The 26,539-nt window shown below is 50.0% G+C and overlaps 2 protein-coding genes across 2 annotated transcripts in view; both read left to right on the top strand.

Annotated features, from left to right (window-relative positions):
- Positions 1–871: 871 nt before the first annotated feature.
- On the top strand, positions 872–3,593 carry FOS (Fos proto-oncogene, AP-1 transcription factor subunit). Its single transcript, XM_065839399.2, has 4 exons — positions 872–1,147; positions 1,614–1,859; positions 1,978–2,085; positions 2,204–3,593. The coding sequence occupies exons 1-4, from the start codon at positions 1,007–1,009 to the stop codon at positions 2,810–2,812; spliced, it is 1,104 nt and encodes a 367-aa protein (XP_065695471.1). The 5' UTR covers positions 872–1,006; the 3' UTR covers positions 2,813–3,593.
- Positions 3,594–6,734: 3,141 nt separating this feature from the next.
- JDP2 (Jun dimerization protein 2) overlaps positions 6,735–26,539 on the top strand; it is a 55,709-nt gene continuing 35,904 nt past the window's right edge. The window contains exon 1 of the mRNA XM_071809441.1: positions 6,735–6,900. The gene's annotated coding sequence lies outside the window, so the exon portion shown is untranslated. The remainder of the gene's footprint in view (positions 6,901–26,539) is intronic.

The raw sequence follows: 26,539 nt of genomic DNA on the forward strand, positions 1-26,539 counted from the left end.
GGCTTTCCTGGCAGGGCTCCCCAGCACCCTGTGCCACTACCCCGACTCTTGACTATTACTCTGCATGTGTAACAGACAAGTAAACAGCGCCAGATGAGCGAAACCCCTTCCTCACCGCAGCAAAGAGGGTAGGTCAGGCTCTCCGCAGGTAGCGCCCGCTGTGTCCCCGTGCCCAGAACTTGTTCTGGGCCCGGGACGAAGTTTTGCTCGCAGTGCAAAGCGCACGCCAGCCCGCCCGGCCCGCCGCGGGGCCCGGCCGCCGGCCCTGCTTTGCCGCCTCCTTTGCAGCACCTTCCTCCGAGACGGGGTTGCGCGGAAGCCCCGTCGAACTGCGGTGCCGCCGCCCGCCTCCCTCCCGGGGAGGGGGTCGCCTGCGGCGGGACGGCACCTGCGGGGGCAACGTTGGTGCATCGGGACCCCCGGCGGGGTCTCGCCACGCGTGGGGGTGGGGAGGGGCCGCCGCGTCCCGTCGCGTCGCGTCCCGCGCGCTGCCCGCCGCACTTGGCTGCAGCCTGGAGCGCTTCCCGTCAGTCACGCCCCCTCGCACAGGATGTATCCCATATAAGGATATCTGCGTCAGTGGGTTCCCGAGGAGGCCGTACCACTCCACGCGGGGGGGGGATCCGGCCACCGCCCCCCCGCCTCGGTGCCGCCCGCGGGATTCTCCCCGCCTCAGTGACCGCCTCCTGCACCTCGTCCCGTCTCTCTTCCGCGGCAGGCGACGGCGGACGGCGCGCAGGGCCGCCCCGGGGTGGTGCAGGGCTGACGCGGGGCGGTCTGCCCCCCCGCGGGCGCGAGTGGCACGTCCCCAGTGACGTCGGCGAGAGGGTATTAAAGGGAGAGGCGCCGCGCTGTACTCAGCAGCAGAGGCAGCCCCGGCGGCAGAGCGCAGAGACGCGCGGCGCGGACCGGACAGAGGGACACACGCAGCCGGCCCCCTCCTCGCCTCATTCCCCAAGGGCGCTCCGCTATCACCGCACCGCCAGCTTGTGCGCACCGAGACGACATGATGTACCCGGGCTTCACTGGAGAGTACGAGGCGCCCTCCTCTCGCTGCAGCAGCGCTTCCCCGGCTGGGGACAGCCTCACCTACTACCCCTCCCCGGCGGACTCCTTCTCTAGCATGGGCTCGCCTGTCAACCCGCAGGTGAGTCGCCGAGCACACCGGCTGCGCCCCCGCCGCGGGGCAAGAGCGCCCGGGAGGGGAGGGGAGGGGACGGGACGGGACCGCCGAACGGGAGCGGGCGGCGCGGGGCCCGGTGGTGCCCCCGGAGAAGGGCAGGGCAGCCCAGGCCGTGGCAGCTGCCCCCGGGCCGGGGGCTGGGCGGGGGGAGCCGTCCGGTGCCGTGGCAGGGCGGGCGGGGGTAGTCGTGGCCCGGGCCGCGCTCTGCGGCGGGTGTGTAAAGCGGCTTCATTGATAAAACGCGAGTTCATTGAGGAGACTCCGGAGCAGCGTCTGCGTCAGCGCAGACGTCAGAGATATTTATAACAGGCCTCTCTCGTGTGGAGCTGGCGCTGGCAGCGCGGCGTCGCGGCCGGCGCGGCCCCGGGGGTGGCGGGGAGCGGTCCGGGTGCCCCGCTGACGGCAGCCCCCCACTTCCTCTGCCCCGCAGGACTTCTGCACCGACCTGGCCGTCTCTAACTCCAGCTTCGTGCCCACGGTGACGGCCATCTCCACCAGCCCCGACCTGCAGTGGCTCGTGCAGCCCACCCTCATCTCCTCCGTGGCCCCCTCCCAGAGCCGCGGGCACCCCTACGGCGTGCCGGCGCCCGCCCCCGCCGCCTACTCCCGCCCCGCAGTGCTGAAGACGCCGGGCGGCCGTGGGCAGAGCATCGGCCGCAGGGGCAAAGTCGAGCAGGTGAGCGGGCAACGGGGTTACTGGGGGAGATGTGGAGGGCGGGGCGAGGCCGGCGGGCTGTCTCGGCCAGGAGGCACCGGGCTGGCGGCGGGACTGAGCGGCCTCTCTCTGCCCACAGCTGTCCCCGGAGGAGGAGGAGAAGAGAAGGATCCGCCGGGAAAGGAACAAGATGGCAGCGGCCAAGTGTCGCAACCGGCGGCGGGAGCTCACCGACACGTTGCAGGCGGTAAGTGCTGCCCGGGAGGCCGGGGGGGGGTACCGAGGAGGAGGGAGGGTGGCAAGGGGAGGGTACTCCAGCCGGGGTTGATGCTTGGCTCTGGCTGACAGCCCCGCTTGCTCTGCAGGAGACCGACCAGCTGGAGGAGGAGAAGTCTGCGCTGCAGGCAGAGATCGCTAACCTGCTGAAGGAGAAGGAGAAACTGGAGTTCATCCTGGCAGCCCACCGGCCTGCCTGCAAGATGCCCGAGGAGCTGCGCTTCTCTGAAGAGCTGGCGGCTGCCACGGCGCTGGACCTGGGCACTTCCAGTCCCCCTGTGCCCGAGGAGCCTACCTTCACCCTGCCGCTGATGGCTGAGGCACCGCCGGCCGTGCCGCCTAAGGAGACCAGCGGTGGCGGGCTGGAGCTCAAGGCTGAGCCCTTCGACGAGCTGCTTTTCTCCGCGGGGCCACGGGAGGCCTCTCGCTCCGTGCCTGACATGGACCTGCCTGGAGCCTCCTCCTTCTACGCGTCGGACTGGGAGTCGCTGGGCGCCGGGACCAGCAGTGAGCTGGAGCCTCTCTGCACCCCTGTGGTGACCTGCACCCCTTGCCCGAGCACCTACACCTCCACCTTCGTCTTCACCTACCCCGAGGCGGACGCCTTCCCCAGCTGCGCCGCTGCGCACCGGAAGGGCAGCAGCAGCAACGAGCCGTCGTCCGACTCCCTCAGCTCCCCCACCCTCCTGGCCTTGTGAGGGGCTGTAGCACTGACTGATCTGCCGGGCCCCCTCCCCTGCCCGTGCACCCCCACGGACTTGCCGCTGTGCCCCATGGGGCTCCCTGGGCCTGGGGAGGGCCCCACCACCGCCACCCCCCATCTGGCCTCGTGCCCCGGGGCCTGGCAGAGCTCCCCGCGCTGAGGCCTCGTACCTCTTCCAGAGATGTAGCAAATCGCATGGAGTTTGTCTCGTCCCCAATGGCCCATCCATGAGAGCTGGTAGTCTGTAGCATGTCCCACATGGCTGGGTAGGTGACTCCCTCCCCTCCTTAGTATCACTAGCATTAACTAATTAATCTCTTGGTTTTAAATGATTGGAATTTAACCTGGTGCTGGGTATCTCCAACTTGTATCTAGTGCAGCTGATTAACAATAACTACTGTGTTCCTGGCAATATTGTGTTCTAATGACTTAGCAATGACCCATCCTACGTGGGGGGGAAAGAGACTCTTATTTTCTAGTAGGTAGATAACTAGCTATATCCATGTACTGTAGTTCTACATTGATGTTCATTGTAACTTTACTGATCATGCATTGTTGAGGTGGTCTGAATGTTCTGACATAAGTTTTCCATGAAAACGTTTTTATTGTGTTTTTAATTTATTTATTAAGATGGATTATCAGATATTTATATTTTTATTTTATTTTTTTCTACCTTGAGGTCTTTTTTGACATGTGGAAAGTGAATTTGGATGAAACTTAAGCATTGTTTGCTTATTATTGTTCAGAGACATTGTCAATAAAAGCATTTAAGTTGACTACTGGAGCTGTCCTTATGTTACCTTTTTGCATCACTTCCCTGTGACCCTAAAGGGGTTCCCTATCCTTTAATTTAGACTGGGCTTTATAAACTGCAGACTAGTGCTAGCTGCCTGAGCCATCAGGATGGGAATACCATTAAGGCCAGACCTCAGGGCTGGCTGTGTCTACACCCTTCTCACCAAGCCTGGTGGGCAGCAGGGTCATGCCTTCCCCATCTGATCTGAGTCTGGTTCTCTCCTGTGCCTCTGCATGCCACCTGCTGTGGCCTTTCAGTGGCAAGCTGGAGGCCTCACTGGAAATGACGTAAAAAGGGGCATGCGAGTTCACGCCTCTGAATCGGGAAGGCCATCTAAATTGTTTACATATACCTAGCAGCCCAACTTCTTCATGCCTGGAGAGGGTAGATATGCACCTTGACTCTGGGTACCCCTGTGCTTGGTCTGGCACCCCTAGGAGCAGCTACAGCATATTTGTCTTTTGGCCATGAGGGGAGGAAAAGTGCTCATGCACTTTATTCTCACTTTTGGCTGAATGGTATAAGGCAAAATACTGCCCTTGCCCCTCAGCTTCTATTAAAGCTAGCCTAGTCCTTGAATGAGCTGAGTTACAGCAAACAGCCCACATGCTCTGGTAATGTGCCTCTCCTGGGGCTCTGTGCAACATGGCCTCTCCTGCCCCAGTCAGTTTAGAGGCTGCTACCCTGTCATTCCTGCTGCCTGTGCACTGAAGTGCATGCCCCTCTGTCAGGACAGCAGCAGGGACAGGCTGCCCCTGTGTGCAGAGCTCTGCTCTGTCCCTGATGCTCACACAGGAACATTCCCACAGGAGCAGCACCACCTCCCTGATGGCCTCCAGCTCTCAAGAACTCCTTTCTCAAGGTGAAGGTAAAGATGCCACCTGCACTGGCACATGTGTCCAGCTGAAGGCCACCTTGATGCTGTGCTCTCAGGCAATCTCTGCAGGCTAGAGGTTTCTCTGATGTTCAGGGCTGGGTTTGTGTAACTCCACATTTCCTGGTCACTGCAGCGGGCTCTGCTTTCTTCACCCGTTCAGTAATCAGAACCCACACAGGATGTATCTCATCTCAATTCCCACTTCATAGCTTGCTCAACAAGGCCAGCCCTGTGAAAAAGCAAATATGCACACGGCTTCCCATCTTTCAACATTAAGCTGGAGGCAGTGTTGACAACTGACGAAGAATGACCCCACTTGCTACTGAGATGCCACCCACTGAGAAGCAGCTACTTTGATATCACCACTTGAGTTTACAAGGGCAATGCCCAGGCACAGCAAATGCACAATAGTGCTGACCCCTGAAGCAGTCATGTAGGTGTAGCTGCAAGAGAGTGAGACTTCTGTGACAAGTAACCCTGTGAAGTCAGTAAATCTGGAATCACAACGTGCCTTCTGCTGAAAGACCATCAGGTTCAGAGCTGAAGAACTGAGAGCTCTCTGAGCACTCATACATGCTGTTGAAATCACCAGATGTTCAGCACAGAGGCAGAAAGGACAGGGGTCTAGAGAGTCCCAAATATCACACAGTTCCCCCAAAGCAGGCAGAGCGATCCTGGCTCAGTCATCTCTCGTGATCATTGGAGAAGTTAAAGCAAAATCTAGAGCTGAATTCTGAGAGATGGCAGTCCTGCAGCCTAACTGAGGCTTTTTATTTCCAGCAGCAGCAAGTGCCAAGTGTGTCAGGTTTTGCATTTGTTATGCAACTATGTCAAACTCAGGGGTGGCACTACATGAGACACATCACGTTTAACCCCAGGTTCCAGCCCTACTCCTTGCCTTCAGCCAGGGATGATCTAGAATTCACAATGTACTACACAAAATTTATGGCTTGTCATAGACATGATTTATCTGCTTCCTCACATTTGAGAATGCTGTAGTGAAATCTCACTTAAATCAGTGGGAATCTTTCTACTAACTTCAACAGAGCCATGAGAGGGAGTAACACATCGGTCTCTGCTTGGAATGGATTGCATGCATGTGCTTCAATTATAAACTGTATCTGATACATCACACAGATATCAGTACAAAGCTTTGTGAAACAAAACAATGGAATGAGATAAGACAAGCAGGTAATGCTCACATTATTTCTGACACCTCCTGTGCTCCTGATCCCATTGAGGGCAGTACTGTAATTAATTCTTAGAAATGAAACTGGAACACAATGCAAGGAATAGTGGAATCGTTATTATAAATTACAAAACGTAGAGCTGTAAAACAACGTGGAGAGCCTTAAACATGTTTACAGTAGAACAAAGATGGCCTGCCTGGCAAAGTAACCCCGGACACAGGGGGGTGCTGCGGATCCAGAACTGTTTCGGGGCTGACAGAGGCTGCCGTGTCGACACGCTCCTGCGCACCCCGCCCCCCCCCCCCCCTTCAGCGCTCCGGCCCCTTGCCGCGGCGGCCCGTCTCCCCGCAGGCCCGAGGGCTGTGCGCGGGGGCCGGAGCTGGCACCGCTGCCGATACCTGAATTCACCGCGGAGCTTCGCAGCGTCGGGCCAACCCCCGCGCGACCCCGTGGGGCTCTGTCACGGCGCCGGGAGAACGGCGGAGAGGCCCAGCACGGGGCCGAGGCGGGCCTTCCCCGGGACCCTCCGTGCTTGCGGGGGCGGTGCAGGCGCTCCCGGGCCCACTCCGCCGCAGGCACAGTCGCTCTCCCCTCGGGCGGCCGGGCGGGTCACCCAGCGCCCCACCACCTTCTCCGGCCCGGTCGGCGCTGCGGGGGCCGCCGCCTCCCCCGCCGCCCCGGGCCGCGCCTGCGCGCCCGCCGCCGTGTTGTCTGTTTGGTTGCCAGGGTGCCGCGCGGCCGGCGCGTCAGGGACGTGACGTCCCGCTCCCCGCGAAGACGCTGCGAGCCAACGCCGTGACGCAAGTACTTCCGGCCGTACCCATATATGGCAAAGCGGCGGCGCCCTCTTCCCGTGGCCACTGCTGGGTGTCGGTTGGCGCGTGGGGCTCGGGGGCGGGAAGGTTCTAGAAGGGCGGGGGGCGCGTGAGGGCGGGGCCGTTGGCCCAACGGCCGGGGCGCGCGGAGGTGTGCTTCAGCCTCGCCCGGGTCGCCCGGCCCTCCCCGTCCACACAGCTGGGGACACCGCTCAGTGCCCGGGCTCGGGAAGGCATGGAGCTCGTGGCTGAGCTCCGTATGGCGCGGCTGACCGGGCTGCCTGGGCTCCGTTACTCCTCCTCCAGCTCTCCCGTCCGCTTTGGAGGGTGAGGTGTCAGGAGGAGGGGTGGGAGCCTCCCTGGCTCCGTGTAGTGCTGGGCTTTGAATACTGGGCGGATTCACAGGTAACAGCTTATACCTCTCGCTGTCCTAGATTGGGCTTCCCTAGCATTGCCTTTCCACCTGCAAATCTCTATGAGAGCTGTGATGATGGAAAATCAAAGGTTACATAATTAAACTTAAATGCATGATAAGAACTAGCTTTCATCGCCATGTGGAATTAAGTGAAAGCAAATAATTACACTGTCAGTGTCAGAGCTACCCTATGAAACCTGACTTCAGTGTAGCAGGTGTCCAGGTACCTGTATCCCTGAATACTTGTTCTGCTGGTTTTCATTGTATTGTTGTTACTTTGCCAATAAATCTGACTCCTGCTCTCAGTCAAAATAGAACAGGAATCCTGCCAAAGAAGTCATCTGAGCCAGTGGACAGTCAAAAATAAATGGGTTGTTCAGAGGAGATAAGGGTCTAGAAAAAAATAAATTAGTATTTTTGTTCTACACTGACTGTAGAGGAAGTTAAGATTCCTGTGCTTATACTTGGTTTTGTGACAGATTTATCAGAGGGCATGTGTTAAGCTGAAGTGTCCATATAAAGGATAATTAAAGATATAAAAAGTGCTGAGCAGTTGCACTGCATGATGATCATCCAGGAGTTCTAAGGGAAGATTGAAATAGCTGAACTGCTTACTAATGGTTTTGTGTAGCATCTCATTTAGAAGTGCTTTGATAACAGAGAATATGAAGATAGTTAATATGCCGATTAAAAAAAAAAAGGGTGACTAGAAAAGTTCTGGAGTGCTTCTGAGCAATTAGCCTGTTAACTGTACCAGGCAAGTTAAATAAAACTATTTTTAAAGGCGAACTAGTGGATGTGTGTGGTGGGAATGGTGTACCAGGAGAGGTGGCAGAGCTTTTCTAAAGAGGAGTCCTGTGATGAGTTGGCAAAGCATGTGGAGAGCTTATGTGATCTCCTTGGGTTTCTAAAAAGCATTCAATAATATCTAGCAGCAAAAGCCTCTGAAGAAACTATAGTAAGAGGGACAGTTTTCACATGGGTAGATGATGCTGGGTTAAAGACAAGCTGCTGTAAGGGCAAAAAATGTTTTCCTGATGGAAGGAGTCAATATGTGCCATTCCACAAGGATCTAATTTGGAGCCTGTGGTCTGAGAGGAACTTCAGTAAAACTTCACAATACAAAGTGAATGGGTGATGCAGTTCGACACAGATAATATAAAGTGTTTTAAATGGGAGATAATCCAAACTTCAAATATCCAGGAACAGCCTAGAAGCTGATTTATCTCTTAGGAACAAGATCTTGGCATAATAATAACAATTCTGTGAAAACCTCAGCTTAAGGCTTGGTAAATGAATAAATCCAATGTTGGGAGGTAAGAAAGAAGGGCTAGAGAACAAAGCAGAGAGCATCATTATGGCATGGGCTAGATCTACCATGTGCCCATACTTTGTGTGCAGTTCTGATCTTCAGAAAGACATAGAGCACTGTGAGAGGTGCAGAGAAGTGAATAGGTGATGTGAGGTGTGAAACAGCTTCTGAGTGAGCAACAAATGAACTAACACTCATGGGCTTTACAGAGACATGAGTGAGGGCAGGTTTCTTTCAGCATGAGAATGATGTGCATCAAATGAAACTTGGGAAAAATGTGGAACAAACCCAAACTTGATGAAGTTGCTCACTCCATATTATTATGAAAAACCTTGTTGCATGATTTTGTGAATACTACAAGGTTTTTTTTTGAGCTGAAAAGAAGTCTTGAAAACGCACATAAGAAAAAGCTAATGAGGACTATTAATTACAAAAATAACTCATTTTGCTAAGGAAGTCCTGATTTTTGTACATTTCTGGGGCCTTGGAGAATACTGCGGGGAGGCAGCACTACACCCTGATTTTGTCCTCACAACCTGCTTTGGGTGGTTGCTGTCAGGTAGTGTCAGAAGACCGTGGCTGACAGCAGAAAGGGGGAAAAGGTGTGCTTGACCTGATCAACTATGACTATTCCTGTGTGGGTTTGTAAGTACTTAGCTGAACTTTTGCTCCTATTCTGTGCTTCCTTATTGTAATGGTATTTGAAATTTGTTTAAATTACCACAAGATGTGATCTCATTTGTCCATGCTCCTCATCCGTTCAGATCGTTTGCTGATAAAGTTGTTCTTTGACGCTGCTTCCGGCAGACTTTCCAGACAGTTGGTAGGCTGGTGACCTGGTGAGGTGCTGAAGTGAAACTAACACCACTCATTCTTCTCATTTGGAAGCAGCGGATGTCCACAAGGGACATGGATAATATATCAACAGGATATCATGGGAAAACAAAAGAAGGTCGTAACTATCATGTGGACAAAATATCTTTATTATTTCCAGTTATGGACCTCTTGTTCTGTTTCCCCCCACTGCATCTTTGGCTTGCAGAACAACATTTTCAGATCTTCTTCACTGATTATATTTGAGCTCTGTTTTCATACAAATGTTTTGTAACTTGATCCTGTTGGCTAAAGACAACCAGCTGCAACTTTGAAGGAGTTATTCTAGTTCTGATTGCATTGCATCTTCCATTTGGCAAGGGTTTAGCTCTTTTTAAATAGCCCATCTTGTATCTTCTTATGCTAGGGAATAAAGGAAGTGAATGCAACTCAGAGTATTTATCTGGTTTTGTTTACAAAAATAAATATTTGTTTTGCACAGATAGCAGCATTGCAAAGGTGGTAAAATACAGTAGCAGTGTCAGGCCTAAAGCATATAAACTGAAATGTACAAGATTCAGATATTATCAAGTTATTGGGGTTTTTAAATAAAACACAACTTTGACACTGCTCTGAAACACAGTGGGTGCTTCAGGATGAGAATGATGCAATTCCTGCTATGAAGCATTTGAACTCTAATTGTAGGAGGAACGACAGTTGCTTATAGCGCGCAGTAGAAAGAAGGACAAGCTCTGTTACGGCATTTAAGCATGTGGTATGGCAACTGAATTAAAGTAGTAACGTAACCTAATGATGATGTGTCACTAACCTTGAGGACACAAAGGAAGAGAAACCAAAGTAATTTGCTGTCATTACATAAGAGTTGAGTGCAAAGCCAAGAATGGAGTTTCAGCACAGATAAGGATTTCACTCTGAGCCTTTCAAAGAATTCAGCTCTTCATAACTTTAACTGTTCATGAGAGTCTCAGCCTTCCCCCTCCTTTTTTTTTTCCCCCTGCTGTTTGTCAGCAAGTTCCAGGTACCACAAGCCTGGGTTCCTTGGGTATGTCTGAGCTGTTAAATCAAAGGGGTTAGGTAGTGAGCTTGAGCATTGGACTGCTGATTTTCTACCCTGCTCTATTACACGGTAAAAAGCCTGGTCTCTGAAACAGTTTTGGCCTGTGTCAGCTAGCAATCTCCAAGATGGTGCTTGGGTGTAGCTCAGAGGGTGGCGTGTTTCCCATGAGGAGGAGGCAAGACTCTGTGAAACTGAGCTCTCTCCACTCTATTGGGGGGTCATCCTGCAATATCCTAACATACTTCATCCTATCAAGCACACCTCTGTGCTTTGGCATATGACGAGTCCTTCAGCTTCATGCCATAAATTGCCCCTCTGGGCTACAGCACAGCTCTTGTTTCTTCAGTTCTGAGTGTTTGAAATAACACCCCTCAAATAATACTTATGCCTTAGGGCTATGGCGACACCACACACAGTTCAGAGGTGACTATGGGCCAAGTGCTGTGTAGTGTGGATGTGGTGAGTGTGTGGCCCTTCCACCACAGAGCAGTACCTGGCCCTGCTTCATTTGGTATTGCAGATGCTACTTTTGTCACCACTCTATAAATGAGGTCTGGCAGCTTAGAGAAGGATTTACCTCTCACTGTAAGGGTCATGTGAAGTGTTCAGTGCTCCAAAAGGAATCCTGATGACTGCAGTGTATGGTAAACTACACCCAGATCATCCTAAATATTAGATGGGATTTAAGGGAAACATGAACTTAGGTTTTTCACTGAAAGGTAGATACATAGCTTTAATTGGAGACAAATACAGTGAAATAACACACAAGGAAACATGTTACTTTAGCTCAGGGATGTCAAACTCATATTCACTGGGGGCCACATCAGCCTTATTGTTGCCTTCAAAGGGCCAAACATAATTTTAAGGCTGTATAAATGTTTATATTTGTTGCAGTCTGTGAGCTTAGGGTGATGGCAAGCTGATGGAATGGTTTCTATAGCTTTTAGAACTGCAGAATGATACTCATACAAGCTACCTCACCCAGAAGGTATGTTCCCGATTAGGAACATTTATTTGAGAAAAGTTTCATGTATGCTGTACATACCCCAATGTTTCTAGGGAGCTTACCGAGGGCAAATGCTTCATTTGGTATAGCTTCTGGCTCTTAGTCCCAGTACATTTAGTCAAGACGTGAACTTGTAATCACCCTCCTAGTGTGTTGTCACTACAGGCGTGCAAAACTCTCAAATGTTACACCAGAGTGGGATCACATGGCTTCTCAATAAACCTGTCATATAATGTAAACATAAGTAATTTTTGCCAAGAGGGCTTTAACACTTCAAAATTGAATATTTTTTTCATGGTTTTTAGAACCTATAATGTGGGAAACATCTTATTGTGCAAGTATTTTCATGCCAAAAATAAATGCAGCTTATTCGCCAATTCCTTCTAGAGAGTAGTTATTAATAAGACAGTTCTGGAATTGGTGATGCTTGTGTGTTTGTGATCAAAGTGCCAACCAGTTCAATTCGCTGCATATGTGGAATTGAGTATAACTCCATGCAGCCAAACTCCAGCAAAATCTCATTTTTCCAAACCATTTTATGATCAAAGTCTGCAAAATTTTTCCTCTCTGTGGTACATTGTCACTTGCTGTTGTAACATCACACATTGGCTGCTGCTGAAGGCCTAAACTGTTGTGTGCCTTGACAATTATTATCATAGCTGATTTAAAGCACATGTAGTTGCATGGGGAATGACCTCACAACTTCCAGTCTTGTCATAAATATAGCTTAATTACTGGATACTGCATGACAGGTTGTGCCCTGCAGGTGATCAGGTACAGAATGTGGTAACGACCAGCTCTGACTCTTAAGCAAAGGTTTGTATTTCCTTCTAAGATACATCATGCACTGAAATAATCACCTATGTTTATGAGGACAAAGTATTTATGATATGATTTCCACTTGAGTATCTCAGAGCTCCTTATGGGCACTAATGATTGAAGTGTTCTGTTCTATTCTGCAGCTTACCATGAATTGTTCAGAGCAGCACCTAAGTACTTTCCCAGTAACCTCAAATGTGACTAATATGCAAGTGTGTGGTTTGTTCCCCTCTCCTCTCCCCAGTGGATTTTTTGTTGCAGTGTGTTTGCATTACCTGTGAAAGCAGCACAGCTTGCAGTCTAGACAGGCAGGTACTGAAAGGTCGTTAGTCCCTAGGGAGCTCATTCTCCACATTTCGACAGGTCTTTGGAAAATGGGTCTCCTACACAGGCAAGCATTGCATTATTGCAGAGTCTACTTGTGGTAGAGGGTCAGATTTGTTGTCTACAGTCTATCTTGGTGTTTCAGGTGACTTTTTTTTTTTTTTTAATGTGCTAGTACCAGGTCACTGAGTGCCTTGAAGGTGGCAACCTCAGCTTTTCACTGACTTAACTGTCCCACAGAACCATGTCAAGCAGGTGAAGAGTGTGATTCCATTTTAGTAGCCAGGTGAATTGAGGCACTGAAACGACAATTTCAGGACAGCTTAAATCCATGTACATGTGTGGTCCTCCTATCTTCTCTGCTCCCATCCATGTGATTCTGTTTCCTTCCTGTCTTCTACACAGTTACTTGTCTGACATCTCAATGAAATGGTTCAGGAAATTACATTGGCACAACAAACATTTTTATGTGGGAGGGTTGAGTTCCAGCTGGTCTGAGTCCATGACTGAAATTACTGCAGGATCAGTCAAATGCTAATACCAGAGCAATGGAAGAAGCAGACCCTGTAGCTGACAGAAGTGTATAAACTCTTGTGGAACAGCGTATTGAGGGCATGTGTGATTTGCCTAAAGTCAGTTTGGAGTGGCGACTCTTAAAAGTGTGTGCCAAAATCCTAACATTTTACTGTGAAGGTAAGCAAACACTGGAGCAGGTTGTCCAGAGAGGTTGTGGAACCTCCAGCCTAGAGGTTGCTAGAACTTGGCTGTCTGAGACCCTGAGCAGCCTGCTCTAAGTGACCCTGCTTGAGCAGGGTTGGGCTAGGTGACCCCTTCCACCCTATGTGATACATGGAGTCGATGATTGGCAGTGTCAGTTTGGTCACGGAAAGTAGAGTAACGCACTGGTGGTGTGTGTGAAAGCAGCTGAGTGGTACACAGCATTTGTGGCAAGGACCTCCTCTAGATGTATGAAACATCTCTCTGCATATGTATGATCTGGATGACATGCTCTGACAGATCTAAATAGCAGTTTAAAATACCATCTTTGCTGTCTGTCATGGGTTGTTGGCTCTCCCAGGTGACAGAAAGAGAGCCTGTGTGTACCCTCCCCATCCTCAGTGCTGCTAGCTAACCAAGCAACTGAGGAAAGGGGCTTGTGCAGAGCTCCACAATGCCTAGTGACAAAGGCTGAAGTTCACAATCCTTTCTGCCTCCCCTGGAATGGATGTGTTAACCCAGTCCAGGACAGCAGGTGGAGAGACTGGCATGGGAATGCCTGAAACCACCTCTGCCAGTTGCATCAACAGAGGAGTCAGACCCCTGAGGCAGTGCTTTTAGGCTCAGCTACCTCTAAACCCAGGTCTTTGGGTTCCCGCAACATCCATCCACTGGGATTTCTTTCCCACATGTCTGATTTTCCATAGTTGTCATCTGTGGATAAAGTGCCATAGTTTAAACCAACATGTTACAGTTCTTACTGGATCTAACAGAAGCATGAAAATGTCTTTGTGGCTTCGATGCTCAGTTGTGTGATGAATATATGAACATGACCCTGAGCTGTAGCAAAGCTATCTGGTAAAGTGGTACATGGCTGCTCAGGTCTGCTGGGTTTTGGCAGTCCCCCTTCCAGGTCCCGTGTCAGTGGAAGAATCTTGGTGCTACTTGGGATTTCATCATCCCAGTCCCTGGAGTCATGTGGTTATGTAAGAATTTAAATTTCGGTTTTTGTTAAGCACGTGTTTAGATCTTGACATCAAGGAGGAGAGTTGGGCAATATGACCCCTGTATCTCCAGACGCTTGAAGCAACAAGCAATGTTCAGTGCTTACCACAGCAATATCGAGCCAGTCTTGGGAGTTACTGGGATGTGGCTGGTGGGCTGGCACCCGCGGGGGCAGCCGGCCGGGCAGCCCCCTCCACACGACTCCCCGGCTGAACAAAACGCCCCCAGCCTCTCTGTGTCTCGGCCAGGTCCCCGTGCAAGTCCCCTCCTGAGACTCGCGCTCCTCGGCGGCTGCTCAGCCTCTCGTGTCGCCGCGGCTCCCCCGTGACAGCCGCCACTGTCACCGGCTCACCGCCGGGGCTCTCCCGGCCCGGTAAGAGCATCCCGCAGTGCGCTCTGCTGGTCAGGCCCCTGGCCCGCTTCCCGGCGCTCGGCACTCGTCACTGCAGCCCTGGGCAGTCCCGGCATGTTTTTGCAGCCGTGCGGGAATGCTGCTGGTCCGGTGGGCAGGTCTTCATTCCTCGCCTTCCACTGCTCCCTGCTGGTCACCGGGAAGCTGAGCACTGGTGGAGAGAAGCAGAAGTGACTAGTTCTAGTTGAGGGGGCTTGAATCAGGGTGCTCTGACCACGGAGGTCATTATTCCAGCCCCCGGCTCAGACCACGTCGAACAAGAGTGTGTTGCTCACTGCATTGTCCAGTTAGGTTTTGAATGTCGCTGGGAAGAAAGGTTCCACAGCTTTTCTGGGAAACTCAGTCCAGTGTTTGACCACCCTCATACTAAAAAATTGGGATCTTTGAGACATTTTTGGAAGAGTTCCCCCACTGCATTTGCAAACTTTTGATAAATTCCAAGTACTTTTTCAGCAAAGTGGATCCTCAGCCAGGTAGCATCCCGTACTGTTGCATGGAGTTACTCCCTCCCAGGTGAGGGACTTTGCATTTGATTTTATTTATCTATTTATTTTTTTAAACTTCAAGAGGTTCCTATCAGCCATTTATCCAGCCTATTGGGACTCCTCTAAGTAGTAGCCCTACTCTCTGTGTATATCAGCCACTACCCCTGATTTGGTGGCCATGTGCTTTGTCACATTATTCAGGGTTTTGATAAAGGCATTACAGGGCATTTGCCCTGATATTGACCCTTGGACTTTGTAACTGCTCATCAGCTTTGAGCTTGGTGGTCCATCCAGTTTTCAATAAACCTCATTATTCATGTACCCAGTGACTATCTCACTAATTTGATAATACAAACATTAGGGGAGATGGCATTGAGACCCCCACTAAAGTCAATCTAAATTACTGGCTCAGCCACAACCAAAGTGCTGATGCTCCAGCCCCGGTGCAGCAGCCTGTTTTGCCAGCTGTCCCAGACAGACCTTCCAGTCCCCTCCACAGAACGTCTACCCCAGTCACTCACGTGATCCCATCTGCACTGACACTCTCAGGCTGCCCTCCTTGCTCTTGCCCATCTGCTTTCCAACGATTGCCCAGCCTCACAAGGGTGCTTCCTGGGGCAGGACCAGGTAGGCAGGTAGACTTTTCATGGTTGTTGATACATGGCCAGACTTGCTGTCAGAGTCCTTTGCCTTGCTGTGTATCTACTGTGCAGTCTGATAATTGAAATAGCTTCTGATGAAATCTTAATCCTCTCAAATATGTCTATGTGCTGATATTGAGTCTAGTTTACCTCATGAAGCTTTGGAAAGAGTGGTCTGTTCCTGTAAACACCATGCAGAGCAGGGGCCCCAGAAACCTCTTATCAGATTTTGCCCGAGGAATGAGTAAAAAGTCTGAGAGAGATTGTGGGTTTGGGATCTGGCAGAGACTGTTGGGCTGGGTTCTGGCACTTCTGAAAAGTACTGAAGACTAAAGCACAGCGCGCAAGGAGCTTGGACTCCCACAGACTATCCTAGTCAGGGGAAGAGTTTTGCTTTTGTTTATTTTCCAAAGTCTGTTTTTTGACTCTTTGAACTGTGTTCTGCAGGAAGGATTTAGGGAGATCTTGGGCTGAGCCTATCTTGGGTGAGAGAGAGCCCAATACTGAAAAATTGACAGAGACCAGATCTTTGGAGTGTCTTGCTGTAATTACTGTGCTGGCAAGAGGACGTTCAGTTGGCACTGGCGCTGAAGGGCTTTTTGGATCTAAAAGAGAACACAGAGCTTGCTGGATTCAAATGTTGTGCTGTGTGTATATGTTTGGGCTGGTCTCTAAAGTAAATGAAAAGGTAGGAAAATACAGCCGTGGTAGAAGGTACCTCAAAATTTTCTGCACTGGTATTAAATTACTTAAGTCCTTCCTCCAGAAATGGATAGCAAGAAAAAGAGCCCTGTCCACATATGGCTCGTGCCACATATGACTCATGACATTTATTCCTGATCTTTTAAACCCAGAATAGAAATCTCTGTGTGGCAAGGGAAGTTAAGAGTTGAGGGTTAAGAGTTGGATAAGAGTTCGGGTAAAGTGTACAGTAGAGCCTTCAGCTCTGTGAGCATCAGCACTGCAGCTGTTTCTCAAAAGTTAGCTTGTCTTCACCCCTTGCACAGTGGCAGAGGGAAGGCAAGTCAAAGGCTTCTGAACCCAGCACTGACCTGTTGTTGCTGCTGTCTCTGTTGGATGGGACTTTTACATGGTTGAAGAGTAGGCAGGGGACAGATGTTGAGGGCAAGTTGGAAATGGCCGTGGGGAGATGTGGAGGGGAGGCACCCCGAAGCAGCAGTGTAAGAGACATGCCAGGGACAGCATTAGAAAGGATATCTTCCTGAGCCTGTAAAGGTCTGTCCAAACCCATCTGACCACTATGTGATAGGTACTGCAGCGCTTTGTTGGGTTTGCAGTTTCTAAGGCACTTCCAGAAAGTCGTGCTCCTAGTTGTTTTTATTTCCTTGCTCTCGTCAAAGAAGCACCTATAGGTTTAAGCTAATCTGATCTTTTGGCTTCCCTTGTACCTGAGAGTTTGCTATGTCCAGCTGCTCACCATGCCACATCAGAGTATCAACCCTGCGTAGTTTGAGATACATTCACTTTGTTGCACTTGCTTGGGTTAATTTTCCATTTGTGTCCTGTCCAGAGTGGCCAATGGAAGTCTCTCTTCAAAAACAACATAACAGATTTACTTATTTTCTTTTCTCACTGAAGACCATCTTTCTTCATCCCTATCTGCTAACATTCGGCATGCTGGAAGCAGAACAGTGGGAGCCCTGGTCATTGCAGTCAGCTGTGCAATAGAAATGGCCACTGTTGTGCTTGTAATGATGGTTAATTACCTGGGTTTGAAAGGAAACAGTATGTTAGTAGTTACACAGCTACAGAGTCCTGCCTGTCTTACATGCCCTGCTTTGTTCTCAAGACCTTCAGAGTAAAAATGGAGACATAGTGAACAGTACAGGCAGTAACAAATGCTGTCTCTCATTTTGTTGATGCTGGGAGCAGGGGCATTTTGCTGTGCTGAGTTTCCTTGTGAAGGATATTTGTCCCAGGGAAGTTGTCTTCCTCTCCTGTGGACTGTTAAGCACATTCCTGTCCTTCCCTTTGGGAGCACTGCCATTGGAGTTGCAGAGCTGCAGAATGATGTCAAAGATGCAGAAGGAGTGGGCTTTGCTGAGGAGATCACATAGCTGCAGTACCTGAGGAGCCTTCTCCTTTTGCAAAACCTGTTGTACGGTCCTTCTGCTCCTGCTCTGCCCAAATACCTTGGTACATGAGCTAGTGCCTATCAAAGGAGAGGCAGGATGAGTCCTGCCACATTTGGCTAATGCTTCACAAGGAACAGGTTTTTCCTTTGCTTCCCTCTGCACTGTAATCCTTCTGCTGACAGTCAAGACATTAAAATAAAGTTTGCGTGGCCCCTATTGATTCTACCCAATATGCATTTTTATTATTTTTACTTTTATTTATTTTTCTTTCTATGAAAGCCTTCTTGCACTGTGCCTTTCAGCTCAGGCTCTGGATCAAGTCTTGCAAAGACTGCGTGCAGCTGCAAGACTGCTGGAGGGGTTTTTATCGTGACATCAGATGGGGCTGGGGAAAAAAAACAAATTTGTAAATCACAGAGCCAGCAACTTTCTTGGCGTCTCTGGGATTGTGGCTCCTCCTGCCCCTCTGGCCTTCAGAAATGTACTCAGCAGAGCTGCCCGCATAGAAAAACAAATGCATCCCAAACCAAAACAAACAGAGTTGGGTGTTGGTAGTGAATGGGCCAATGCTGTGCTGGCGTCATCGCTGCCCACTGCCAGCACGTTGTCATAGGAACAGCTGGATTATTTTACAATCCAGCTGTGGAGCCAATTCTCCAAAGGAGTAGCCTGGAGGGAGGAGAGAGGGGCGGGCAAAAGGGAGCACTGCTGCATTTTCTGGTAACTGGAGGGAGGAGTACTAATGGAGAGAGGGAGGGAAGGATTACCAGTGAGTCCCATCTATCATAGCCTGAAACCGCAACGAGTCATTTCCAGATAACTGACTTTGCCATTAACTGCATCTGGGAGTTACTGTGGGAGAAGGGGGTGAGGAAAAAGGCAAATCTTTTTGTGTTGAGGCTGATAACGTGTGTTTCACAGCATGTTGTCCTGCAGTGACCATGGCTTGCAAGTTGCAGGGAGTGCTGTACACCTGTATAGGGCCCCACCACTGCAGAAAGTTGGAGCTGATCAAGTAATGAGTGTTAGGAAAAAGATTCATCACTGTTTCCCTTGCCTTCTCTGAAATATTTGTTGCCCTGTTTCCTTTCTGATAGCTCCTTGAATCCTATTTTGCAGCTGCAAAGCACTGAGGGCATTATAGGTACCTAAGCAGAGGTTCAGTGCTTGTGCTGGTGAAGGCTGTCCTACCAAAATGAACACACTTGGTCCAATGGCAGGATGTCTGCTCTTTACGCGAACTCCAGGCCTTATTTAGCAAGTCACGCTGGTTTTGTGCTTGATGAATACTCTGCCATGAAGATTTGTTGACAAAAGCTAAGAGCCTGCAGTGATTGTGAGAACAAAAGCAGTGTCTTTGGTCTGATACAGCTGAGGCTGCGGAGGGTTGCTCTTCCGGAGGGGGAAAGCAGGCAGAAGGAAAATCTCTTGCCTGCAGGAGCACTCCTGGCCCGGGTGGGATCGAGGTAAGGCAGAGGCCTGGCTGGAGGTGCCGGTGTTAGCAGCTCTCTACAGCGCCGTGCCCAGGCCGTGGCTACACTGCTGCGGTCTGAAACGAGACACCCCGCATCCTCTTTCAGCCCATATTAGCGTTAGAAGTGGCGTCACGGCCTCCCGGCACACGGTGGTGACGGCGACGCCTGCGAGCTGCGGCCGGTAGAGGGGGCAGCCGGTCGGGCCCGCTCCCGGCAGCGGGCAGGCGGCGGGGGAGCGGGGCAGCGTCACGGACCCTCTTCAGCCGGGCTGCCCCGGCGTAGCTGGCGGCTGGTGCGAGGCTGGGCCAACTCGGCCTTGGCCAGCTGCTCAGGGGGACTCGGGCTGACGGTGTGGCCTGGGCTCCTGGAGTGTGTTAGCGCTTCTGGAGCCAGAGCTGCCCAGCATTGCCAGGGCACGGGCCTGCAGCTCCTGGGATGGACAGAGCCAGCCAGCCCTCTCACTGCACTTTGCCATACCTGGGAAAAACACAAGGGCTGGCAGCTGCCTCCTGTCAGCTCTGTCAGTGTGCTCTGCAGCTTGGCTTGGCTCGGCTCTACAGAAATTCTCCTTATACCAGTCACAGGGTGGAACAGTCGCACAAGAGCTGACTGTGGATTGACTGCCAGGAAAGGTGAATTCACCTGCTGTAGAAAACAGGGTCTTGCTTCCCCCTTGCAAAGTCATCTGGCTGCTCTGATAGGTCTGGCTGGCTCTGGAGGCTCCTTCCCTAAGTAAGTTTGCAGATGACGCCAAGCTGGGTGGGAGTGTTGATCTGCTGGAGGGTAGGAAGGTCCTCCAGAGGGATCTGGACCAGCTGGCTTGTTGGCCTGAGGCCAATTGTACGAGGTTTGACAAGGCCAAGTGCCGGATCCTGCACTTGGGTCACAACAACCCCAGGCAGCACTACAGGCTCGGAAGAGTGGCTGGAAAACTGCCTGGCAGAAAAGGATCTGGGGGTGTTGGTCGATGGCAGCTGCATATGAGCCAGCAGTGTGCCCAGGTGGCCAGAAAGGCCAACAGCATCCTGGCTTGTATCAGGCATAGTGTGGCCAGCAGGACTAGGGAAGGGATCGTCCCCTTGTACTCAGTTCGGTGAGGCCGAACATCGAATCCTGTGTTCAGTTTTGGGCCCCTCACTGCAAGAAAGACATTGAGGTGCTGGAGAGAGTTCAGAGAAGGATGACAAAGCCGGAGAAGGGTCTAGAGAAAAAGTTGTGAGGAGCAGCTGAGGGAACTGGGGCTGTTTAGCCTGGAGAAAAGGAGGCTGAGGGGAGACATTATCGCTGTCTACAACTATCTGAAAGGAGGTTGTAGCATGGAGGCTGTTGGTCTCTTCTCCCAACTAACAAGTAACAGGACAAGAGGAAATGGCCTCAGGTTGCTCCACGGGAGGCTTAGATTGGATATTAGGAAAAACTTCACAGAGGGGGTTGTTAAGTATTGGAACAGGCTGCCCAGGGAGGTGGTTGAGTCACGATCTCTGGCGGTATTTAAAAGATGTGTAGATGTGGCCCTTAGGGACAGGGTTTAGTGGTGGACTTAGCAGTGTTTGGTTTATGGTTGGATTTTATGATCTGAAAGGTTTTTTGAAACCTAAGTGATTCTATGATTCCCAGGGCAGACTTCTCACATGCAGTCTTTGCCTGAGCTGGCCAAGTCCAACTTTATTGATTGATTTTGGACTTATGAGTGCATGACAGATAAGAACCACAGAATGCCAGGGAGCTTGGGAGACTCTAGCATCATGATTTTGCCCTTTTTCAGAGTTCAGAAAAGATACTGAGCCATTTTGCATACTTCACTTGGCATTTTTGTTTATCTCATGTACCGACTGGTGCTGTATGTGCAGACTGGGGTCTACGGCAGATTTGAAAGGGGGATCTTTGTCCTGTACCTTAGTGTTGCTTAACATTTTAATAAAAAACAAGTTAGCATTGCAAAAAATAATTTAGTAACTGTTTCCATCTCTCCTGCTTTTTCCATCTTTCTGGCTTCTTCCAGTGGTCTCTGTTTACCCTGCCAGTGAAGATGTGCAGCCCGTGTTATGGGGACGGTTGGCAGGGCTTTGAGTATGCACATCCAGCCTAGCTTTCAGCATATGGGCTGCTTTACCAGTGCATCTCCAAGCTTGTGAGAGAAGCTCCAGTGAGAACCAACAGCTTTAAATTATTTGCAGGATTTGGACTTAATAGTAAAGACATCTGCTTGAAAAAATAACTTCTGAGCGTTTTTAGTAGTGCAGGTCTGGACCTGGCCCCTGTTCTGGATGAGTTATTGACAGACGAAAATAGCGCTGGAGAAGAGGTCGGAGTTTGGCCTGTAAAATATAAAAAGAAAATTAATTGTCTGGCATCTAGACTGCCACTCCAGTTATTTCTACATTTTTGAGGAGATACAGAGATTCCTCTTTTCTCATTGTATTTTTGGTCTCTACTGCTTTGGGGACATGTTCGAGGAGGCCAGCTGCAGGCAGTGACTAATGAAGTGTCTCAGATGTCTTTCCATGATGAGACAGCCACCAGTGTGGAAAATACTGCACTTTTTCTTTGGGGAATTTTGTCTCTTACCCTCTGCTATGGGGAACCCACTTTCTTGTTCTTTATTTTAGCCTTCAGCAGAGGAGGAAGAGGAGGGGATTTCAGGCAAGGCAGCAGGACACTTTTTTCTAGAGTTTCAGTGGATTTTCACCACTGTGACATTCAGGTTAGGCTTTGTTTCCAACTTATCCCCAGTCTCAGCTGTTACAAATGTACCTGTACTCGTCTGCCCATGCAGCCCATCACCCTGAGGCTGCGCTACCAGTGGGTGAGACCTACCAACCCAACTGCTGTTGTAGGTAACCTGCTCAGCTGTGTGATTTGGCCAGAGCTGTGGCACCAGGGAACATGGTGAAGCAATAGCAGTGTCAGCCCCACCATGCTGGTACACAGGCAGGTAGCTGTTGCTAGTACATGGATCAGCTCTTGTGATGTGTGTAGTGAGAGCAGCAATTGATGGGTCCCTGGATTTTGCAAGTATGCAATGTAAGATCTCTGGTTGGTTGTGATCCAGCTATATGGAGCTTTTACTCTTCAAAAGCGTTGATGGGTAACAGGAGTGTTCATCAGTAGTAATTACTGAAGATGGGACATGGAAGCTGGGGCAGAATGTGGGAAGGAAGCAGAGAAAGAATAAAATTGATACAGGGTAATTGCAGGAGGGCAGAAAGGTGTGACATTGGCTTTTATGGGGAGTACACCCCCTTGGTGTGGGTCCAGGGAGGAGCAGGTAGCTGAGAACATTATTGTCTTGTGGAATTACCTGGGCTAAGCCTGATCCACATTGGCACTTTGATGGTGCAATGTGGTAGCCGAAGCCCATCTCTGCCCCAGGAGACCCCCAGCAGTGATAGGTCCCTGGCAGGGTGAACCCAAGACCCTGCAAAGTGATGCAGGGCTTATCACTCAGGCTGCTGTGCCACTGCCTCTGCCAGTGGTGGTGGTGATGCCAGTACAAGCAACACACACAGCTGAGTTCGAGCATGCTGCTACCCAGCTCCTTCTGCTGCTCAGGTTCTGTCCTAAGTGGTACTGAGAGAGGCACTTCTAGCCAGTGATGGATCTGGGCCTCCTGTACTTGCTGCTGCATCCCCTGAAAATCAGCAGTCTAGCACTGAACCAGTGCTTAGCTGCACTTTCAGACAGAACTGCCCATTCAGAAAGGAGCTTCAGGTACTCCAGGGCATTGTTTGTCCAGGCTATCCCCAAACTCCTGTGTTAGAGAGTGTCCTGTAAGGAATCCAAATACTTTTTTTGAGAAGGATCATTAACAGACCATCCTTCAAAGACCCTGAATGTGCTATCTTGAACAGGAAACATAGATAGGAGTGATGTTGCTGGCTCTTGGCGTTTGGCGCCCTTCCAAGCATCAAGTATACTGCTGGCCTTCGAGTAGTAAGGCATTAAAAATTATTTTGTAACATTCAGAGCTGATTTCTCTTCCTCTGATTGCAAGATCTTTTCTTCTTTCAAGCTTTTCAATTTCCTAAGCTAGGCATCGGTTGTAATTTTTTGTTGGAAGGAAACATGATCAGATCAGCTTTGTCCCTCCAGTGTAAACTTTAGCTAGCAGCAAACTTATTGAAATCACTTGATGATAAAAAATAATGACCAAGCGAAGATTTTCTCCAAAAACCCAAATGTGCCTTTGTTCATAATGTTTATAACCTTGTTATTGCAGCCACGAAATCCTGCAAAGGAGAAGATCTTAAAAGTATGGACAAATGTGATACTAATTAGCTTGGTGTAATTGTCCAAGCTGAATTAAGTGCTGAAGGAAAATAAACATTCACAGTGAAACACAGCAGGGATCTAAACAAATTCTTTCAGCTTTACTAATAATCTGCAGTGCTTCCTTACTAAATGAATGGCTGGAGAATTTTTTTATTTTAAAACCGGGGTCGCACACCATCACTGCCAAGTCTACACAGTTCAGCTTGGACCTGCTTTTCCAAAGGGCTTTTGCCACAGAGGCTGGGCCAGAATCTTCCCCTCTCTCCTATCAGAGTGTTTCTTTGTGCAGACAATAATGGTAGCTGCATGTGTCAACTAAGCAAGCAGCTACATGCACAGTTTTTCATGTTGCTTTGGACTCCTGCCTTTTAGAGATCAGGCCGTGAGTGATTATGGTTTTTAAATTTGCTTTGCAACTAGTACGATCCCTGAGAGTACCTTCATTTCCAGAAGTAGCTGGTCAATGGATTTGCCTTTAGATAAGAATTTTCTACACTCTGCCCTGAGTGGAGCTTGTTGACTACAGGGAAGATTGTAGCTGCAGTTAAGTCTGCTGTGAAATTCCCAAGATTCCCATCATCACCCTCGTTTAAACATCCCCCAGCCCTGCTATAAACAAGTGAGAGACACTCACGCTGCACCCTGGCTGGGAGCCAAGGATATCGGGCACTCTGGATGGAGACAGAAGGGGAGCACAGAAAATAGTGTCAAGTCATGAATCATCTCCATGAGGATCGACAGCCACCATCAACAAAACCAGACAAACCTGGGACTCGCTGCTTAATAAGCAGTTTATTTCACATCAAAGTTACAATGTGCAGGCAAGCTGGAAAGTCAGCAAAGTGCTGCTGGCAGGCAGCTGCCTGTGCTCTCTGCACACAGGGCACCTCCTCGCCACGTCCTCTTGCAGCACGATACCTGTAGGGCTGTGGACATAGTGTATGGGCCTCTCAGCTGTTTCTGGCTGGGTTCCTAAGGTGACAAAGCCTATGTAATCAGGCTGTTTACCGTGGGGCCCTTCTGGCAACTTTTGAATGTGCTAGACAGTTTCAATCATATTTGAGAGAAGAGTAGAAATTTCCAAGCTTGTTAAATTTCTACAAGTTTTGTGATGCTCTGCAGGTGGACAAAAGAATATCAGGCCCAATTCAGCACCATGCCACAGGAGAGGCATGGAGCGTGGAGCTGGTAGAGACCCTGGTCTGGAAGCTGTGACCCATGTGCTCAGGGTGCACATGTTGGTACGAGAGCCAGCACATACGTGTACATCAGGAGAAGCCAGAGCAGGGGATGGGAAGAGGTATGAAGAGAAAACCAGGATTAATGCACTGTGGGAGAGGTGTACAAAGGAAAAGGACACCAATGTGGAACTTGGCTCACCAGCTGTTTTCTTCTGTTCCAAGATTTTTATCCAGACTGCCTTGTGCCTCTTAATTCTGGAAAGAAATCTAGACAGTCTGTGCTCATGAGTGAAGATTTAGATGTATCTGTAGCTTCACACACTGAGTGTGAGACTCACTTGATTGCATCCTAAGCTCCTCTTTAATGAGATTTGAAGCTTGAAAGTGGTGCCTCCATCCTGAGGGACTTTGGGGGAATATAGGTGCAGCCCATCAGCTCTTGGCAAGTTTCCAAGGTGGCATGGTTTCTTTTCTTGGGAAGTCCTTGCTGCCTGGTCTATAAATGCTGTCCGCTTCCCTCAGGTTGTATGGGACAACAAATACTTAGGGAGGTGCTGCATGGCAGGTGAAGTACTGCCTATGCAGAAAGTTCATGGGTCCACAGCCTTATGAGTTGTTTACTTTTTTGTAGTTATTTTTCATAAACAACCTCATGTCCAAGCAGGAGTCATAGTTTTTACCTTATGGTGTATCTTACCACATTACACTGGAAGGGCTGTAGCTGTTTTGCTAGGCAGTCTCCTGCTGCATGGCTGATGCCAGCGGATCCTTGTGATTAACTGCACACCTTGAGGGTTCCTCCTTCGTCTGTGCCACACTGCAGCACTTCTCATCTGGGCTGATTTGCACGGTTGTCCATGTGCTCTGTGAGTCTGGCTGGGGTCACCTTGGTCAGCCACCCTCCCCTCAATTTGAATAGGGAGCACACGGCCTCTTATCTGTGACTTAAGGGTGCAGCCAGCCCCCTCTGCTCACCATGCCCCCTACTTCTGCAAGGTTATACAAGGAAAGCTGAAACTTTCTTGGCAGAGGAGGGGGAGCAAGTTCAGTCTCCAGCAGACCTGGAACAAGGAACAGCTCGGAGAAGGTGTGCTTTCCAGGACATGTGCCAGCACTGAACCAGCACCAGTGGCAGGTTTACAGAAATGCCACAGGCATAACGAGAGCTCTGGTAGTTCACAGGCTCCCCAGGTTTGACAGGCAATCATCCAGGCACACCTCTTGTATAAGACTGGCCCCTTCATTTCATGTAGTTACCCCTGTCCCACACCCAATAATACGTGGTTGCCAGCAGCGCTCTTAGGAGGTTAACCAGCCTCAGTGCAGAGTCAAATGGAGACAGAGAATCTACCATGTTCACAGGCTGATCGGCCACACTCTACAAAACAGTGTTTTATTTCTAATCAGAAATTGCCTGGTTATGGCATCCGGCTGTGGTTCCCATTCTTCCTTTCTTCAGGAGATTAAAGACTGTTTGAGTGCCCCATGTTTACTCCCTGGGATTACAGTGGGATAAAGGCTCTTCTGAGAGGCTGAACAGGCTGAGCTTACTATGGGGCAAATAGTGCAGAGCTCAGCCATTGGAGTCTCTATCCCCTCTCTGTCCACCAGTGGTCAACATCCTTTTTAAAGCAGGGAAGTAATGCTTTTGCCAGTGCTGTACACTGGTGTTGCATACCTTCCTTTACCCCTACCCACCGTGTCCTTCTCTGTCTACTGTGAGGACTCAGGCTGGATTTAACCCATGTTCCCAAAGGGAAGTGCTTGTAGCCATTTTATATGATGCAAGGTGCATGTTGAATCAGAGAGGGACAAAACCAGCAGTAACAGAAGACCTTTTCTGTGTTGTAAGGGCCAAAAGCAATTAATCACTGCAGGGAAATAGGCTCTCTCGTCTACACAGAGGGTGGGAGAGAAAAGTAAGTGCTTTAGAAGGAAGAAAGTAAAGAAAGGTCCTGGCAGTGTCCCTGTCAGTACCAAAATAAATCTCTGA

Source organism: Patagioenas fasciata, chromosome 5 (assembly GCF_037038585.1).
Source record: "Patagioenas fasciata isolate bPatFas1 chromosome 5, bPatFas1.hap1, whole genome shotgun sequence".
In the NCBI taxonomy this organism is placed as follows: Eukaryota; Metazoa; Chordata; class Aves; order Columbiformes; family Columbidae; genus Patagioenas; species Patagioenas fasciata.